This window comes from Mastomys coucha, unplaced genomic scaffold (assembly GCF_008632895.1).
Source record: "Mastomys coucha isolate ucsf_1 unplaced genomic scaffold, UCSF_Mcou_1 pScaffold23, whole genome shotgun sequence".
NCBI classification, from domain to species: Eukaryota; Metazoa; Chordata; class Mammalia; order Rodentia; family Muridae; genus Mastomys; species Mastomys coucha.
Window position 1 is genome coordinate 16,122,493 of NW_022196906.1, and position 19,039 is coordinate 16,141,531.

Sequence of the window (19,039 nt, forward strand, 5' to 3'; positions counted from 1 at the left end):
CCGCACCCTCACCTGCGCATCCTCACCTCCCGCACCCTCACCTGCGCAACCTTACCTCCCGCACCCTCACCTCCCACACCCTCACCTGCAGCAGGTCTTTTAGCTGCTTGTGCAGAGCCTTGATCTCCTCCTGAAGCTGGTTGATGGTGTCTTGGTTCTTCTTCATGTTCCATTGGGAGCTCTCATAAAAGGCCTTCCGGTCACCCTCTGGGGCAGACAGAGGTCACTGTCACTAGGTAGGTGGGTGGTACTTCCCAGAGAGAAGACCTATTTGGTAGTGGCGGTGGGCTTTTGTATATTTTAGTTTTGTTTTTAAATAGGGTTCCATGGAGCCCTGGCTGGCCACAAACTTGTCATATAGCCAAAGCTGGCCTTGAGCTCTTGCTCCTTATCCCTTTGCCTCCCAAGAGCTGGGATTGCAGATGTGCACATGTCATATTACATCCAGTTTATGCAGAGCTGGGATTGGAACATACCAGACGAGCACCCTACTAGCTGAGCTATGGACCCAAACTCTTTTACAGAAGAGAAGGGGGGAGGAGGAAGAGGAAGAAGAGGAAGATGAGGAGTGTAAGAAGAGCAGTATGTTTGTGTGAGCGTATACATATGTGTATGTGGGAGGCCCATATACCTATGTAGTTGGAGACCAGAATGACATTGGGTGTTCTAGCCCATTCTTTTTTTTTTCTTTTTCGAGACAGGGTTTCTCTGTGTAGCCCTGGCTATCCTGGAACTCACTCTGTAGACCAGGCTGGCCTCGAACTCAGAAATCTTCCTGCCTCTGCCTCCCAAGTGCTGGGACTAAAGGCGTGCGCCACCACCGCCCGGCCTGCCCATTCTTTTCTCTTTTTAAAAGTTTTTTTTTGGAGGCTGAAGAGACATGGCTCAGCAGGTTAAGATCTAGTACTCTTCTTACAGGGGACCCAACTTCAGTTCCTGGCACCCAGGTGAGTGGCTTACAACTGCCTACACTCCAGTCCCAGGAGCTCAGACTGCCTCTTCTGGGCCCCGAGGACACATACACTTATGTGCACAGACCCACACACACACAGACAAATGTTATACACATTATTAAAACAGTAATATACATTATTAAAATTAAGATCTTAAAATTTGGGCTGGAGAGATGGCTCAGTGGTTAAGAGCACTGACTGCTCTTCCAGAGGTCCTGAGTTCAAATCCCAGCAACCACATGGTGGCTCACAACCATCTGTAATGGGATCTGATGTGCTCTTCTGGTGTGTCTGAAGACAGCTACAGTGTATTCATATAAATAAAATAAATAAATCTTAAAAAAAATCTTAAAATTTTTAAGTGAGCTGGGCGGTGGTGGCACACACCTTTAATCCCAGCACTTGGGAGGCAGAGGCAGGCAGATTTTTGAGTTCAAAGCCAGTCTGGTCTACAGGGTGCGTTCCAGGACAGCTAGGACTACACAGAGAAACCCTGCCTCGAAAAACCAAAAAAGGTCTGGCGAGATGGCTCAGTGGATAAGAGAACTGACTGCTCTTCTGAAGGTCCTGAGTTCAAATCCCGGCAACCACATGGTGGCTCACAACCACCCGTAATGAGATCTGACACCCTCTTCTGGTGTGTCTGAAGATAGCCACAGTGAATTACGCCAGAGCGAGCGGGGCTGGAGCGTGAGTGCGTGTGGGCCGGCAGAGGTCCTGAGTTCAATTCCCAGCAGCTACACACATGATAGCTCACGGCCATCTGTACAGCTACAGTGTGCTCATAAAATAAATAAAATAAATCTTAAAAAAAAAAACCAAAAAAGAATTTTTTTAAGTGTATGTACATGTGTATGTGTGACCACACACACACACACACACACACACACACACACACACACACACACACACACACACACGGTGTTGGCAGAGGCCGAAAGGCAGCATTGAGTTCTCTGGAGCTGCAGTTAGAGGTGGTAGTGAGCTGCTGGACATGGGTGCTGAGAACTGACTTGGGTCCTCTGTAAGAACAGTATCTTCCCTGCTGACTCACCTCTGGTCCCCCATCCATTTCTTTTGGAGGTAGGGTCTCTCTGTGACTTTGGGGCTGGAATCTCTGCTAGGCTGAAAGTCAACAAGCCCCAGTGAAGCTCCATTCCTCTACCCAACTAGGAGTTGAAGTCATAGGCACTCACAGGAACACTCAGCTTTTTTTTTTTTTTTTTAAGATTTATTTATTTATTTTATGTATGTGAGTACACCATTGCTCTCTTCAGACACACCAAGAAAGGGCATCAGATCCCATTACAGATGGTTGTGAGCAACCATGTGGTTGCTGGGAATTGAACTCAGGTCTTCTGCAAGAGCAGTCAGTGCTCTTAACCACTGAGCCATCTCTCCAGCCTCACACTCAGCTTTTTTATGTGGGTGCTGGCATTGAAATTCTGGTCTTTAGGATTTTGAAGCAATCACTCACAACTGTGTACTTTCATCTCTCCACCACCATCACCCTCTTTGGTCTTGCTTTTCTCAGAGAAAGTCTCTTATAGCCTAGGCTGGTGTGGAACTCAGTTTTGTAGCCTAGGCTAGCCTTGAACTCCTGATCTTCCTGTTTCCAAGTCCCAAGTGTTGAGATGCTACGTGTGCCCCACAATTCCTGTCACTCAAAACCTTTTGCAATCCATCTTTTGTTTGGTTTCTTTCTTTCTCTCTTTCTCTTTCTTTCTTTCTTTCTTTTTTCCCGAGACAGAGTTTCTCTGTGTATCCCTGGCTGTCCTGGAACTCACTCTGTAGATCAGGCTGGCCTTGAACTCAGAAATCTACCTGCCTCTGCCTCCCAAGTGCTGGGATTAAAGGCGTGCTCCACTGCCCGGCTTGTTTGGTTTCTTTAAACAGGGTCTCAGTATGTAGCTCAGGCTACCCTGGATGCTCCTTCCTCAGCCTCAGCCTCCTGGTATACATCACCAAGCCAGTGAACAGTATAATAGTCCCTGACTGTGGAGAGAGGGTATTTTACTGTACACATGGGATGAATTCTGATGCCCTAGGCATGGTAGAATAATAACAGTAGAAAACATCTTATGTGTTTCCAAATAGCTATACAAGGATTACATACCCCACAATAACTTCAGTGATGTCTGATGATGACAACACCAACTACCTCAATCTAGTTATGATACAATGTACGGCTCTGAATCCCATAAACATGTATAAGTATTCCACATCAATCAAAAATCTTATGAGTTAAATAGATGTGGTGGGTCACTTAGCAGGCAAAGGCAGGTAGATCTTTGTGAATTGGAGGCTAGCCAGGGCTATACAATGAGATCCTGTCTCAGAAAACAAAACAGAAACAAACAAAAAGCAAAAATCAGGGGCCGGAGAGATAGCTCAGTAGTTAAGAGATCAGCTTTACCAGAGGTTTGAATCCCAGCACCCACAAGGCAGTTCACAACAGTCTGTAACTTTATTTCCAGGGGATCTCTCACTCTCTTCCTACTTTCAAAGGCACCAGCAATGCACATGGTACACAGACATACACTTAGGCAAAACATTCACATGCATAAAATAAAAAAAAATTTTTAAAAGAGCAAAACCCATATAGGGATGGCTGCAGCTCTTGGCTAGTCTGTATGAGGTCCTGAGTATGACCATAAGCAGCACAAAATGAATAAGCAGGCAGGTTTCTAAATTCAAGGCCAGCCAAGTCTACAAATCAAGTTCCAGGGAAGCCAAGGCTCTTCAGAGACCTTGTCTCCAAACAAACAGAACTAACAATGTTTTCTCTCTGGCCCATAATCTTCTTTTATTATGGGATGGAAATATCAATCTCTAGCATCCTATGAAATCCAGTGGCATGCTTGAGCAGGCCTTTTCCTCTTAGCATGAGAAAGGGAAAGGCAGGAGGTCAGAAATTAAAGGTCCCAGGAGACAAACTCAGGTCATCAGGCTTGGCAGCAAGACCTTGGTCTTTCTCTCTCTCTTTTTCAAACAGAGCCTTACTCTGTAGCCCAGGTTAGTTCTTAACTATATATATATATATATATACTCAATACTATCCTCAAACAATGTCAATCATCTAGCCTCGGTCTCCCAAATGCTTCAATACAGGCATGGGCCACCATGTCCAATTTACAGTATTTGTACTATGGAGTACATGCACTATTTGAGCATTTTATGAATGTCAAGTACTACCTGTGGAGTTACTATGCCCATTTTACAGATAGAAAAACTGAGTACAATTAGATGACTCCCAGTTCCCCAAGATGAAACAATTATTATACATCACAAGGATTCAGACCCCAGAGAAACAAACTCTCTTGGGGCTGAAGATATAACTCAGCAAAGTGCTTGAGTAGCATGCATAGAGTCCTGGTTCCAGCCTCAGTACCTCATGATGCCCACACGGTGGCACATGCCTATCACCCAAAAGGTGGGGCTAGGTCTCCTTAGAGTTCAAGGTAACCTGGGCCACATGAGGCCAGATGATGGCTCAGTGGCTAAGGGCATTTGCTGCTCCTGCAGAGAGCCTAAGGTTAGCCTCAAGCACCCACATTGGTCGGCTCATAACCACTTGTAACTCCAGCTCCAAGAGATCCAATGCCTTCTCCTGGCATCTGAGAGTACTGCACTCTGTCCACAGAAACGCAAAACAAAACAGTAAATAAAGAAAAGACTAAAGAAAAGCAAACTCTAGAATCTGTGCTTTCCACCCACTCATATGTACATTAGAAAGAGGTAAGATAACAAAGAGATGGGAAAGAGAGATAAGTATGAACAATTTTGAGTGGTAGTATCAAGTTGGTCACCTAGACTCGCGCTGGAGAAACACCTGTCACAGAGTGCCTACTCAGCAGACCGGGTGGGCACGGCCGATCCCTGATCCTTCTGTGCAGTCTGCAGCCATCTTACCTAACAGTTGGATTTTTCTTTGTAACTCAAGCACCTGTGCGTGCACAGAAGATTTCATCAAATGGAAGGAGGCTGGCGACTTGGGATGATGTGCAGGCCAGGCCTGTGCCCGGCCCGTTCCCTTGGTTCGGGAACGGTGAGCCTTATTGCCCTTGGCTTTGGAAGAGGGCGCTGGAGCTTGCTCCTGGCTAGTTACCGTGCTGGTCGCGGCTGCCCAGCACAGGGGAGACGTCATGGTGATGGAGGTAAGGTCAGGAAGCCTCTAAGGAGTAGGAGAGTAACTACAATTTGGCCTCTGTCAATCCAGGATCCTAAGCGCTGGTTCCCTGGGCTCTGGGAATGCACTTTTGCTAACTGCTTGGCTGCGGGCCTCTAAGCATCTCCCGGTTGCTAAGTAACCTCCTCCCCCGCCCACGTTCCCAAGGAAACCGCCCGCGTTACACTCCACAGCTCTCACTGGCTAACTCGGTTCGGAGGGACGGTCCCACAAGGAGGCCCAACAAAAGAGAGGGGCGCTTGCACAGGCCCGCCACGTGACCCGCTGCGTGTTCACAGGCAGGGGTCCAGAAACCCGCCACTCCCAAGATGGAGGCACGTCACGCCGCCATTAAGCGCTACACTTCCGATCTGCTCTCTCTAAGGCCGGGTCTTCACGTTCCTACTCAAGATGGCCGCCTCAGCTCCGGCACACGCACTCTTGCCACTCCTGACATGGCGTCCCGGAGTTGCCGTTCGCCAAGCGTGATGAGCAAAGCGGAAGTGACGTATCCAGAACGTGCCGTTCTCTTTCTGCGGCAGGAGCCGTGGCTGCTGAGCAAACCTGGTGTGGTGGCCATCGACCTTTGCCTCTGCCTCGTGTAGGTGATAAAGTAGCGATGGGAGGAAGGCACCCTAATTTCTTACAGGTTGCCGCAGGGTGGGTGGTGTGGAGGGATCGTAAAGCCTTTGAGCCTTTGGCGAGAGTTGCCCACTTCACTCCTTTACGGAAACCTATGGTTTTGAGTTCACTTTGAGTCTCTTCCACCGGCTCGGGGTGGAGAGAGAGAGCCCCCCTGCCCTTGCACCTCCAACTCCGATTGAGCCCTCCTTTTCCGGAAGCAGTGGTGAGGCTGGTCTTGGATAAGCTGTCCTCTTCCAATGATCAGATGCCTCATTCTTTATTATAGGGAGAGGCCATCGCGTGTCTTCCTGCCGCAGAACACACTTCCGATCTCGGCCCGAACGGGATGCTGCTGCTGCTGCTGCTGCTGCTACCCCTCTGTTGGGCAGTAGAAGTTAAGAGACCCCGGGGCGTTTCCCTCAGCAGTGAGTCTTCTTTGTGCATAGCGAAGGTGGTCGGGAGGGGCGTTTCAGTCTTTCTTCTCCGTTTCCCGTAGCATTTCTACTGGTGAGTGGATAGGATAGAGGTAGTATTTATTTGAGATCTGAGCTGAGCTTCTTGTTTTCCTCACTAGACCATCACTTCTATGACGAATCTAAGCCTTTCACATGTTTGGACGGCATGGCCACTATCCCATTTGATCAGGTGAACGATGATTACTGCGACTGTAAGGACGGTTCAGATGAGCCTGGTGAGCTTTTGCATTTGCTCATTGCCCATTAATGAGCCTGATAAGCGCAGATGCCCCAAAGAACTAGGGTCTCATCCTCCCGTTGCTTCCTGCTCAAGTGAGCAGAAGCAGGCACAGAAAGGAGATCCCTGTTGGCTTGGATTAGCTGAGGGGTAGCATTTGTAGGTGCCAACCCTGGTTTCCATTCCCTATCAAAGGAACAAATGTCCAAGTTTATGACCAAGTCAGCAAATGTCATTTCGGGAACCAGGATTGGCTTCCTGGAGGAGGTGAGGTTTCTAGTCAGGAAGATCCAACATAGGACCCTCTCTGAAGTGGGAGGAGGAGGGAAACCAAATGCCTTCTAGGGATTGATGAAGGTGAAGAAGAGTGGAAGGGAGTTTCCAGGCCTTTTTGAAGGGCCTTAGGAAAAGCTGGGGAATACCGGAGGATTCGGTTGCAGGCCCCTGAAGATATAGTTTCTTCTTGGTTCTTTGGTTTATTTTTGTTTTGGAGACACACTCTACTGTGGCCCGGACTGGCCTGGAACATACAGTGTAGCCAAGAATGACCTGGACCAGGGATTATCCTGTTTTCACCTCCCAAGTACTGGGATTACAGACATGCACCACCACGCCTGAGTTACACCTTTGTTTCTGGAGCTCCCCCATGAATCGGTTTGACACTTCTGCCTTAGGGACACGCAACAAACTTTGTTTCTTTCTGCAGGCACAGCTGCTTGTCCCAATGGCAGCTTTCACTGCACCAACACTGGATACAAGCCCTTGTATATCCTCTCCAGCCGGGTCAATGATGGGGTATGTGGTAAGTGTGGATCCTCCCAGGGTCTGGGGAAGGAGGTCAGGCCAGCCAGGGGAGGCCTCACCCACTCTGATCTTGGCCCTTACCCCTGCTTCAGACTGCTGCGATGGCACAGATGAGTACAACAGCGGCATGGTCTGTGAGAACACCTGCAGGTGGGTGGGGCCCGGGGCCGCCTGCACCCTGCCAGCCTCTGCTTGGAGGCCAGGCTGCTGCTTCCGCGTCTGCTTGCTTTTCATCTTGCCTTTGTCATTTACTGAGTATGGCGGCACACATCTCCAGGCCCAGCACTCAGGAGCCAGGGTTACTTTTATGTTAAGTGCGTGAGAGAGGGAAAAGAGCACATGCCACCCACGCGCATGTCTGCGGAGGTCAGAGGAGGGCGGATGACCCCCAGCAGCGAGAGAGTGAAGTCTCTCTAGCTCCTTCTCTGTTTCTTCCTCTGGGTGCCCAGTCAGTGCCTCGTTCTTTAACCTCCTGGGTGCTACGATTCACGGCTCCTTTTGCTCTTTTGTGAATCCCATGGTCACTCCCCTTGGGATCCCCTACATTACCAGCATTCCCTCTAGGTGTGAGGTAGCTGAGCTTGTTTACCTGTTTATAAATGGGAGGTGAGGGTGAAGGCCTGTAGTCTCCGCCCTTGGGGTGGGGAGGCAGGAGGCTCAGAAGCTTGAGTGTCCTCGGCTACATAGTGAGCCTGAAGCCTGGCCTACCAGAGAACCTGTCTCCAAACAAACAGACAAACAAAAACCTGAGACAGTAAGTGCATGAAGACGGATGACTTGACTCATGATTGTGGCAAATCGAAGCTGAGCTCTCTCTGGCTGGGTTAGCAGACTCAGTACTTGTCTTATTTTTTTGCATGTTTGTGTGGTCTGTGTATAAGTGTAACTAACGTAAGCACATGTGCACTGAGGTGTGTGCGTGGATGCTGACATATTGGGCTTCTTGCTGTCTCTCCCTTTTTATTCCTTGAAACACTCTTACACTAACCCTTAAGCTAGGTTGGTGGCCAGCAAGCTCTAGCAATCCCCCTGTCTCCACCCCACCTAAGGCTGGGGCTCTTGCTGTTTGGCTATACTAGCTCTTCGTGGCGGGTGCTGGGGATTTGAATTCAAGCCCTCAAACTTACATAACATGCTTTCTTACTCAGCAAGCCATCTCCCAAGCCCGTTTTGCTTTTTGAGAAGGGTCTCAAGCTCCTCTTGGGTGGCCTGGAACTCATAGATGACCCTTCTGCCCCTCTTTCAGTTGCTGGGAACACAGCTGTGTGCCGCCCTGTTGGGCTTTGTTTTATTTGGGGGTGGGGGGGGGCTCATAGAACCCAACCTAGCCCCAGACTTGCTTGGCTGGTCACTATAACCTTGAATTGCTGTTCTTCTTGCTTGTCTGTTCTGAGTGCAGGAATTACCAGTGCAATGTCAGCACACCTCACAGATCTGACAGACCTCTGGCTCTTGGTTTTGGTTTTGACTCTTTTATTATGAGACAGGGTCTTACTCAGTGGCTTTGGCTGGCTTGGTACTTACCACATAGACCAGGCTGGCCTCAAACTCACAGAGATCTGTCTCCTAAGTACTGGGATTAAAGGTGTGCGCCTGCATGACCAGCTTGAGCCCGTGGGTCTTATTCTTCCTCCTTTTCGTCACTTTGGGGTCTAACCTCCAAACCTGTTCCTCACCACTTCCTAGGCAGTCCTGTAATCCTAAGGACAGGCAAGCTTTGTGTGCTCTCTGTCTTCTCAGCGACAGAGCGAGGCCTTGTGGTCAGAGCACCTGGAGGGGCAGGCTGAAGAGGGCTCTTCCTGTGACTTCTTTTCTCACCATTGTGCATGGGGGGATGTGGCTGGAGGTGGCAGGTCACCCAACCTTCTGGAAAAGGAAAACCTGCTGGGTCCCAAGTGTCTTTAGTTGTACTTGTGTGTCAACCCCAGAGAGAAGGGTCGCAAGGAAAGAGAGTCCCTGCAGCAGCTGGCCGAGGTCACCCGAGAAGGGTTTCGTCTAAAGAAGGCGCTCATTGAGGAGTGGAAGACAGCCCGGGAAGAAAAGCAGGTGAGGGAACAGAGACCCGTCGGCACAACCTTCTGGGCCTGGGCTCTCTGAGTGCCGGGTGGGCAAATGCTGGTGAAGTGTACACTTGCTGTTGGGCTGTGATGAGCTTGTATCTGCCTTCACTCATGTTGAGTGGTTGGCTGAGCATTTCCCAAGGGTGAGGCTTTCAGCTTTTAAGGCAGAAGTGTGAACTCCTAGAGAGAGAAAGATCTCTTTGTATCCCTGGCCCCGCTGTCTGTAACCTGGGCTGGTGGTTATCAATACCCTAGTTCTGGGGAAAGCTCTCAAGCTTAATTTCAGTAGAGAATGCTATATTGACTTAGTGTGGTAAGCAAGCCCAATATGCTAAAACAGGACTCCAACTCTGACTGTCCAAGAGAGATTGCAGGCTCGTCTCTCCTACCTCTGTGGTTGGAAAATACCTTTGAGTTGAGGAGGCTGGCAGGCCCCTGTTAAATTCTGTGGGCAGTGATTGCCCTTTCAAATTCTGGTCATCTGGGGAACCCAATTGATGAGGTTAGTTCCATGTAACTTTTACCTTCCAGGGGAGGCGAGAAGGTCCTGGTCCTAACCCTGCCAGGAAAGCATCACACAAGGGCTGAGGTAGCTAAGGCCTCAAACCTTGTGGGAGCCCACCTCTTTATCCCGAAACCAGAGCTTGTCTGGACTACTTTTTGTTGTCACTCTCCCCACCCCTTAAATTTATTTTGTTTTGAGACATAGTCTCAGTATGCGGCTCCGGCTGGCCTCAAACTCACAGAGCTTCACTCGCCCCTGCCTGCTGAGCTCTGGGATTGAAAGCTTTCAGCACCGTGTATACACATCAGTGTCTTTTATTTTTATCTTAAAGATGGAACCCAGGGCTTTATACAAGCTAGGCAGACACTCTGGTACTAAGTAACAAACCTCAGACTGTTAAAACGAGTTCTACTGCTGAACCATACTCCCAGCCCCCACTGGGGAATTCTACGGTGGACTCTCCCACTGAGCCACACCCTAGCCTGCATTCTGGGGTTCTAGGCAGGTGCTCTACCCCATTCTGAACTCCCAGCCCTGTTGCTTCTCAGAACATACATAGACACTCAGGATGTACTGGGTGCTATTCATGTTAGAACCAGACCTGTGCCTGCCTCGGGAGTGCTAGATGCTTAGGAAGTCATGTCCATGTTGTTGGAGAGGGGAGCTTGGGAACCCTAGGGTAGCTTTCTTGCACGGTTACTCTCACCCATCTTGGAGGCAGGAAATGACGATTTCCCAGAGGAGGGGCTATCTTAACTAAATTCTGTGGGGTAATTTAAGTCAGCCATGAAAAGTGTTCGGGTATCGAAAGAATCACATGTGTGAAAAATTGAAAACAAGGGTGGGGGAGGGGTCTGAATGTTGTCCTTGAGTTTTAGGGCAGGAAAAGTGACTTGTGAAGAAAGTGAAGTTTCAATGATGGGGTGGGGCAGGTAGGACAAGTGGGCCTGATGATGCAGGGCATCATGGCTTGCATCAAGCCCTGGGCTCTTCGGAGAGCCACAGGGAACCAGAGTCTCACCTGGGGTGTAGGTGTTTTGGGAAGATCTTGGGGCTGGAAGAGAGGACAAAGCGAGGTAGAGCTAGCTGGCCTCTCGCCTGCCACCTTCTCTGCAGAGTAAGCTTCTTGAGCTTCAGGCTGGAAAGAAGTCTCTGGAAGACCAGGTAGAAACACTGAGGACAGCGAAAGAAGAAGCAGAGAGGCCAGAGAAGGAGGCCAAGGACAAGCACCAGAAGCTGTGGGAAGGTATGTGTGGGGAGGCTCAAGGCTGAGGACTCTAAGTCCTGAGTTGTTTCTGACACGGGCCCTTCCTTATAGGAGCTAGCCAGGTGCTCTTGCATCTCATCCTGCTTCTTGAGGCAGGGTCTTGTGTAGCCCAGGCTGGCCTTCAGTGTACTCTCCAGATGAGGGAGACCTTGAACTTGTGATCCTGAAGGATGTTTCTGGTTTTCTGTTAGGTTAGTTTTTTTGTTAATTGTCATGATGGCTCATCTCTGTGTGCCTAGTTATCTTTGTGTTGGTCAACAAACGTGGGAACCACAGGAATGCGTGTTTGTGGCGTGCGTGTACGGTCCTTTTCTAGAGATTGTTTTCCTTTAGTCTGGTGCTGAGGACAGGGATCCTAATCCCACGTTGAGGGTTTGAGATCTTTGACCTCTCAAGCAGTATGCAGTGAATGAATCTAGTGCCCTACACATGTTTGGCCAGCCCAGGCCTTCCTGCTGGTATCATCCACCCCTCACTGAGGGATTCTGGGTAGAGGCTCTACCACTGTACTAATCCTTCAGCCTACACAGAGGATAAATGTAGATATATGCATGTCCTTTCTGATCTAGCCTTTCTCTGAGGAGATGCCGTGCTCCTGAGGTGATTAGAGGCTCTCCTGGTGGTCCTCCCCACTGATCCCAGCAGGCACAGCACCTGTCATCCCAGCTCCTGGAGGGTTATAAATATCAGACCAACTTGGCCTACATAGTGAGACACTATCTCTAACAAAATAGAGAGCTAGGCTTTGGGGACTACTGTTCCAGCCTTATGTGATGGATTAAGAATTAGGAGTCAGCCAGGTAGAGTGGCCCACATCTTTAATCTCAGCACTCAACTCTGCAAGTTCAAGGCCAGCCTGGTCTACAGAGTGAGTTCCAGAACAGCCGGGGCTACTTAGTGAGACCCTATGAAAAACAGGAAAATTAAAAAGAAAAAAAAAAAGAATTCTTGACCAGCATCTGCTATATCAGCCTGGGGGTACATTAGACCTTGAGTCAACTCAGGAAAAGACCAGGTACCTAGGTAAAGGCTGCTGAGAAGGGAAGGTGGGGGCCAGCTCCTGCTGGGACAGATCACTCCGGGCCTTGCAGGCTCTGTCTGTGCAGTGACCGGCTGTTACCGGCTCAGAAGTCCCTGATGTCCTCTGGCCACTGTGAGGCAAACCACACTGCTGTTGTGCCAGCCGTGCAGAGCTCTTCCAGGTGTGTGTCATTGCTGTCGAGGGCAGCTGTGGACACATCCATCGGCTGCCTCAGCTGCCTAGATCAGGCCTCACAACTGCTCCTCCCAGGCTTTACCACTCCTCATTTGATATCTGTCTGTCTTTCTGTCTGTGGATCAGTGGGATGGGAAGGTGTGTGCCATACTGCGCTTGAAGAAGTCAGGAGTCAGTGCCTGCCTTCCACCATGTGGGCTCAGGGACTGAACTCAGGTTGTCAGGCTTGGCAGCAAGCTTTTTTTTTGTTTTTTGTTTTTGTTTTTGTTTTTTTTTTTCCGAGACAGGGTTTCTCTGTCCTGGAACTCATTCTGTAGACCAGGCTGGCCTCGAACTCAGAAATCCACTTGTCTCTGCCTCCCAAGTGCTGGGATTAAAGGCGTGTGCCACCACCACCTGGCAGCAGCCGGGCTTCTGTACCTGCTGAACCATTTCAGTGGCCCTCACTTATTTAACTTGTTCCTAAACCCATCCTCCCTCACAGAGGGCACACACCTTTGTTAAATTCAGAGCTGTGTTCAAGCACTCCAGTGTTATGGTAGGGCTCCATGTTTGGTGAGAATAGGGTTTGGAGGTGATAGATCTGGCTCATTGTGGCACATGGTGACAAGAGTGCCCCATCCACAGAGCAGCAAGCTGCTGCCAAGGCCCGGCGGGAACAGGAGCTGGCAGCCAGTGCCTTCCAGGAACTGGATGACAACATGGATGGGCTGTAAGTGTGATTGCACTGACCACTGGGGCTCCTCAGTCCAGCCAGGGTGGGCCAGTCTAACCAACCTGGCCTCAACCTCTGGTCTCAAGTTACAGAATTCCTGCCTGGTCTCCAGAGCTTCCAACTGCAAGTGAGATCTGTCGCTGTCAGTCAGCACTGGGTGATTTCCAGTGTTGAAGAAGGTGGAAGTGGGTGGGGCAGGCAGAGAGGGAATACAGGTTCTAGATGTCTTCCAAGGCCACTCCAACTCTGCCTTGAGTTAGGTCTCTTCTAAGGGAGAATGGAGAGTGAGTGGCCCTCCCTCTCTCAGCCCAGCCCCCACTCTCACATGTAGAGGTTCCAGAGGAGCCTCACACTTCCTTGTCTGTACTCAGGGTCTCGTTGGCTGAGTTACAGACTCACCCGGAGCTGGACACAGATGGAGATGGAGGGCTGTCCGAGGAGGAGGCCCAGGTACCCAGCCTGTCCTTGTCCTGGGACTTGTAGAGACCATTAGCCTAGAATGAATTCAGGGTGAGTGGGGCCAGGGCAAGCCAGCTGTGGCTGGCCTGAAGTGAGGCTCTCCATGTCAGTGAGAGACCAGATGATTCTGGCTGAGGGTGGGATCCTGGACCAGTACTGGGCAGTGTAGAGCCTGTTCTCATGCGAGGCCACCCCACTGCCCTTCCACATGGTACCTCAAAGTGGAAGTCCCAAACGTGCTGTCCCTGGCTCTGCCCCTCTTTCTATCCCTGCCATAAACTGGATCCTTCCCTGCCCCTTCTGCACCTTGCCTTAGAGTATGGGGCACTCTTGCACAGTGTCTCTATATGCCTATATCTTGTCCTGATGTCCCCTTACTTCCCAACCCCCGGTACCTCCTGTCTTCAGGGTTTGCGCTCTCCTTCCTGGTCAGAGGGCCTGGCCCCTCCTTGTGAGTGCCTGGGGCAGGGCGTGGGTGTGTGGAGGCCCTGACCCTGACCCCACCCCAATACACACAGGCCCTTCTCAGTGGAGACATAGAGACAGACAGTGCCTCCTTCTATGACCGCGTCTGGGCTGCCATCAGGGACAAGTACCGCTCTGAGGTCTGTGGGGAGAGGAGGGAAAGTAGTGTTGCCCCCACCCCCACAAAAACACCTCCTGTGCTGGCACCCAGTGTCCCCCAGCCTTGAGATAAGCTTGTTCCCAAAGCCCTCAACATTGATCTTCACACTCCTGGGTCTGCCAGGTCCCGCCCACTGACATACCTGTTCTGGAGGTGACTGAGCCCAAAGAGGAAAAGCCACCAGTGTTGCCACCCACAGAGGAGGAGGAGGAAGAGGAGGAGGAGCCAGAAGAAGAGGAGGAAGAAGAGGAAGAGGAGGAGGTGCAGGGGGAGCAGCCCAAGGTGTGTGCTGGGAGAATGATGGGCCGATGGCTAAGTGAGGCTGCTTGCTGACTGTGCCTTGCCCCCTCCCCAGGAGGCCCCGCCCCCACTGCAGCCCCCACAGTCTCCCAGCCCCACTGAGGATGAAAAGATGCCACCCTATGATGAGGAGACACAGGCTATCATCGATGGTGAGTGAGGATCTGGATGGGAAGGGATCCAGCCTCCCGATCAGCAGTCAGTCCCTCCTAAATGAGCGGGTCTGTCTGTACCGTAAGGGTGTGCTCCCCGTCCCCTGCAATGCCATTCCCATCCCCAAGAGTCCTTCTTCCTCATGGGCTGCACTTGTTTGTAACACCCATAGCAGGCCAGGAGCCCTGGCCGTGTACTCTAGAGAGACAGAACAGAGGAGGCTCACTCTGCAGCTGGCCAGGCCTAGAGCGCCATCCTTGTTGGGGACAGACCTAGAGTGTAAGAGGCAGCTGTCACATTCTCCAAACTGGGGCCCACTCTGATCTCCTTTCCCTCAGCTGCACAGGAGGCCCGGAATAAGTTTGAGGAAGTCGAACGGTCTTTGAAAGAGATGGAAGAGTCCATCAGGTATGGGCACCAAGGCTGTCTCCTGCCCAGTCACAGGCTACCACCAACTCCTTGGAGGAGGTGCCAGCCTGGCTCTGGCAGGGCCAGTTGGGCCCTCGCCCCCTTCACCTGGGCCCTTCTGTATTGGGCTCTCGTGGCTTCCCCACTTCACCACTTGACCTGCTTTTCCAGGAGTTTGGAACAAGAGATCTCCTTTGATTTCGGTCCCTCTGGAGAGTTTGCATACCTCTACAGCCAATGCTACGAGCTCACCACCAATGAGTACATCCTGGCACTGGAGGGGTTGGGGGTTGGATGGGACCAAGGAGGAAGATGCAGGGGAGGGCACTGGGCAGACAAGAACCTACAGCTTATATCTGCAGTCTCGTCACTGAAGGGCAGAGGCAGAAGGGCTCCATCCCCAGCTCCTCTTTAAACTGGGCACAGTGATGCATATGTGAGGGGTACATGGAGGGTGGAAAGTTCAAGGCCAATTTCAGATACTTCAGCATATTAGGTTACATGAAACCCTGTCTCAAAAGGGGAACCAGGTAGAGTCAGGGGTGCCGGTGAACCTGGATAATGAGGCAGAGAAGGACTGTGAGGCTCTGACCCAGCACTCACCCCTCTCCTCCCTGCCCTTAGGTACATCTACCGGCTTTGCCCCTTCAAATTGGTCTCCCAGAAACCCAAACATGGGGGCTCCCCGACCAGCCTGGGGTGAGTGTCTTGAGGTTTGCTGCCCTTCTCCTCCCCCCAACCACCCACTGGCCAGCACTGAGCACTCCTGCTCTCTTCCATAGCACATGGGGCTCCTGGGCTGGCCCTGATCATGACAAGTTCAGTGCGATGAAGTACGAGCAGGGCACAGGCTGTTGGCAGGGCCCCAACCGCTCCACTACAGTGAGTGCTGACCCGGGCCAGGGCTGTGGGGATCCAGGCCTGAGCAGCCCAGCCCAGCCCGCCTCCTGCTTTGTTCCAATCTGCAGGTGCGCCTGTTGTGTGGCAAAGAGACTGTGGTGACTAGTACCACTGAGCCCAGCCGTTGCGAGTACCTCATGGAGCTGATGACACCAGCAGCCTGCCCAGAGCCGCCACCAGAAGCACCCAGTGATGGGGACCATGACGAGCTGTAGCCTGGTAAGGACACTGCCTGCTCCAGTGTCCAAGGCTGCTGCCCTCCTAACCAGTGCCCTGACTTCATGTCTTAGTAGACAGTCTCTCTGTGTAGCCTTGGTTACCCTGCTTCTTGCCATGCAGACCAGGCTGGCCTCAAATTCTGAGATCCTGCCTCTGCGCCCGTGTGCCTCCATTACCCACTGAGTCATCTTGGCAAGTTTTTGCTTGCTTGCTTCCCTCCTTCATTTTGTTTTTTGAGACAGGGTTTCTCTTGTGTAGCCTTGGCTATTTTGGAACACCCTATAGACCAGGCTGGCTTTCTAAGTGCTTCTTTTTTTTTTTTTTTTTTTTTTTTTTTTTTTTTTTTTTTTTTAAGATTTATTTATTTATTTATGAGTGTACTGTCAATGTGTTCAGATCCCATTACAGGTGGTTGTGAGCCACCATGTGGTTGCTAGGATTTGAACTCAGGACCTCTGGGAGAGCAGACAGTGCTCTTAACCACTGAGCCATCTCTCCAGCTCTGCATCCCCCCTCCTACCCCCCAATTGCTTCTTAAGACAGTTTTATTACACTGGGCAGTGGTGGTGCTTGCCTTTAATTCCAGCATTTGGGAGGCAGAGGCAGGTGGATTTCTGAGTTCGAGGCCAGCCTGGTCTACAGAGTAAGTTCCAGGACAGCCAGGGCTACACAGAGAAACCCTGTCTCAAAAAAAAAAAAAAAAAAAAAAGTTTTGTTACATAGTCCAGGCTTACATTTGTCAGTCCATGCCCGGGAATTGTGGTGCTGAAGGCTGAACCAAGCCTGTCTGTGTGCTGGGCAGTCTGCCTGCCAGCTTAGTCTCGCTGGTGTCTGGGGCTTCTGTATGCTCTTACAATCACTCCATCCCAGCTCCATCTCTGTCTTCTCTCCTAGAACCTCAAGGCCGGCAATCAGTCTACTGATCCTGAAGTCTACGGACCAAGGCCTTCCCACCCTGGGGTCCCTGGCCATCCTCCAGGTAGCAGGAACCCCGAGGGGCTCTAAGCCCCACTTCTGGCCCAGGCTAGCCAAGCCATGTTCCTGAGGCCCCAGCGGCCTCCAGAGATGGATAATGAGCTCACTCACCTACCTTGGATTCCTCAGGGGGAGTTAATCCCTGGACCCCACCTCACCCTTGCCTCCCCAGCTGATGGGAGATAAATGGATGACTTGACCTATGACCTCAGAACAATAAATGTGACTTGTCCACATTGTGTGGCCATTTTTAATTTCATTTTTTCTGTTGGTTTCATTGTGTAGTACAGGCTAGCCTCAGATTGTCTCCTGCCCTAGTCTCCCAAGGCATGGGCCAGTAAGCCAGGCTAGGCCTGCCTTCATCTGGGAGTGAGAACTGGACAAGAGAGCAGACAGCAGATGTTGAGTGTGGTGGTTACTGCTGTCAGCCTGGCAGGATCTTCAGTTGCCTAGGAGACAAGCCTCTGGCTGTAGTTCCAGGGATGAAGCTAAGATCAGGCCTGGTGTAAGCACTCCAACCCGCTAGCTATCTCTGCTTCCTGACTGCAGATGCAGTGTGGTTGGCAGCTTCAGGTTCCTGTCAGATGGACTAGACTGTTGAACTGCATCAGGCCCACATCTGTTCTGTCACATCTACAACATTAATACTTGGGAAGCAGCCGTGTTCAGATCCTGCAGTACCACAGGCCAGCTGCCAGTGAGGATGCCCAACACCTACTGATGGGTAGATAGTAGGCTTCTGTCAACTTCCCTTGCCAACTGGAGACCCTGGCCCAGGGACAGATGCCATCCTTCCCGATCCTTCAGCATGCAGTCCTACCGCCCACCCACAGTGGCACACAGAGTACCTGAGACTTAAGATTCTGAACTTTTTATTTTCTGGCATGAAAAGTACAAATAGTTAAAGAATCCCATGTAAAAGTCAGTTACCGCGGCCAGGCCTGGGGGCTCGGTAAGAAATGTCTAACGCAACTTGAAGTGTTCTTGGGTTCAGGTTGAGGTTTGGTTTTTGTTTTGTTTTTTTCTACAGTTCTTTATATCACCTCCAACATAGACTCTGTCATGGTTTGAAACTTTCCCAATAAACAGGATGAAGGAAGGGTTGGAGGGGCTGAGCCCTCTTCCCCTCTGGCCCTGCCCCAACCCCCCAGGGACTTTGGAAGACCCAAGGGCCCCTCTCCCTGGGAGCCCCTGGCCGGGCCCTCTTAGGGGACTGGCCTCCAGGGACAAGGGCCTGGCTGGGCTAAGCTTTGTATCCTAGAAAAACGTCCCCTCCTCCCAGTCTTGGAGGCAGCAGGGACCTAGGCCTTGGTGGGAGGGGGTGGGGGGGAGGTGCCCCCTCTTCAGAGCCCATCCTCCCCCCAGGGTGGGGGACAAACCCAGCCCTTATTGCTCGGATGCCTCCAGCATGTGCGGAGGGCAGGGGAGACCCCAGAGACAGCAGGGAAAGAAGGGGCTGGACCCTCCTAGAGGTGAAGAGTCCCTGTCCTGCTGGGAGGGAGTGGGAAGGGGAAGGGCAGACTTAGAAACCACCAGAATAAATAGGTGTATCATGAGCAAGCTAGAGTTCACCAGCTAAATAGACAGAAAAACTTCTCAAGACAATAGCAAAACAATCCCGTTGAGAGCCCTGGGCACCGCCAGCTGTGGGGACCCCACCCCACCCCTCGGAGCCCATGGCACCCCCGGGGGGCACTCCGCTACCATTACTGTTATTAATAATTATTACTTTAATGATTCCACTTCCCCTTTGTATAAATAAATTAGGCATAACCACATCTCAGCAAAACTGAAAGAAAAGGAACAGCTCCCTTCAACCTGCAAACTCATGAAGGAACAGAAATATACACAAAGTCCTCACAGGCCAACAAGGAGAATAAATAGTTAACATAGCAATAAGTTAAAACTACATGAAGCTAAATTCAGCAAAAAAGTACAAGAAAGTTAACTGGTGACAGTTTATCTTTTTTTTTTTCCTTTTTTTTTTTTAAATCG

The 19,039-nt window shown here is 51.0% G+C and overlaps 2 protein-coding genes across 8 annotated transcripts in view; one reads left to right on the forward strand and one right to left on the reverse strand.

The window, feature by feature from the left end:
- Ccdc151 (coiled-coil domain containing 151) overlaps positions 1 to 13,905 on the reverse strand; it is a 23,381-nt gene extending 9,476 nt beyond the window's left edge. The window contains exons 1-3 of one of the 6 annotated variants that reach the window (XM_031343775.1): positions 13,860 to 13,902; positions 4,866 to 5,127; positions 86 to 207 (exon numbers count right to left, since the gene is read on the reverse strand). In XM_031343775.1, the coding sequence (XP_031199635.1) occupies positions 86 to 207; positions 4,866 to 5,100 (357 nt within the window). In that variant the 5' untranslated portion in view covers positions 5,101 to 5,127; positions 13,860 to 13,902. Of the gene's footprint in view, positions 1 to 85; positions 208 to 4,865; positions 5,300 to 5,322; positions 5,601 to 13,859 lie in introns of those variants that run through there. The other 5 variants (XM_031343774.1, XM_031343773.1, XM_031343772.1 and 2 more) reach the window with 5 other exon arrangements.
- Positions 5,585 to 17,298, forward strand: Prkcsh (protein kinase C substrate 80K-H). 2 transcript variants are annotated; one of them, XM_031343778.1, is made up of 18 exons: positions 5,585 to 5,722; positions 6,032 to 6,170; positions 6,320 to 6,436; positions 7,145 to 7,240; positions 7,335 to 7,392; positions 9,171 to 9,288; positions 10,924 to 11,053; positions 12,918 to 13,002; positions 13,377 to 13,455; positions 13,983 to 14,069; positions 14,213 to 14,371; positions 14,445 to 14,541; positions 14,881 to 14,950; positions 15,122 to 15,211; positions 15,575 to 15,649; positions 15,733 to 15,832; positions 15,919 to 16,069; positions 16,964 to 17,298. In XM_031343778.1, exons 2-17 carry the CDS (start codon positions 6,092 to 6,094, stop codon positions 16,063 to 16,065), a joined length of 1,587 nt encoding a protein of 528 aa, XP_031199638.1. In that variant the 5' UTR covers positions 5,585 to 5,722; positions 6,032 to 6,091; the 3' UTR covers positions 16,066 to 16,069; positions 16,964 to 17,298. The 2 variants fall into 2 exon arrangements, with proteins under 2 accessions (XP_031199638.1, XP_031199639.1); XM_031343779.1 differs by having other exon boundaries at positions 14,213 to 14,350.
- The last annotated feature ends 1,741 nt before the right edge of the window (positions 17,299 to 19,039 follow it).

Coding starts and splice junctions, on each gene's coding strand:
- Prkcsh (XM_031343778.1), top strand. CDS start 6,092: ATGCTGCTGCTGCTGCTGCTGCTGCTACCCCTCTGTTGGGCAGTAGAA. Junction 11,054..12,917: donor GCACCAGAAGCTGTGGGAAG/GTATGTGTGGGG, acceptor CCCCATCCACAG/AGCAGCAAGCTGCTGCCAAG. Junction 14,951..15,121: donor GAGATGGAAGAGTCCATCAG/GTATGGGCACCA, acceptor CTGCTTTTCCAG/GAGTTTGGAACAAGAGATCT.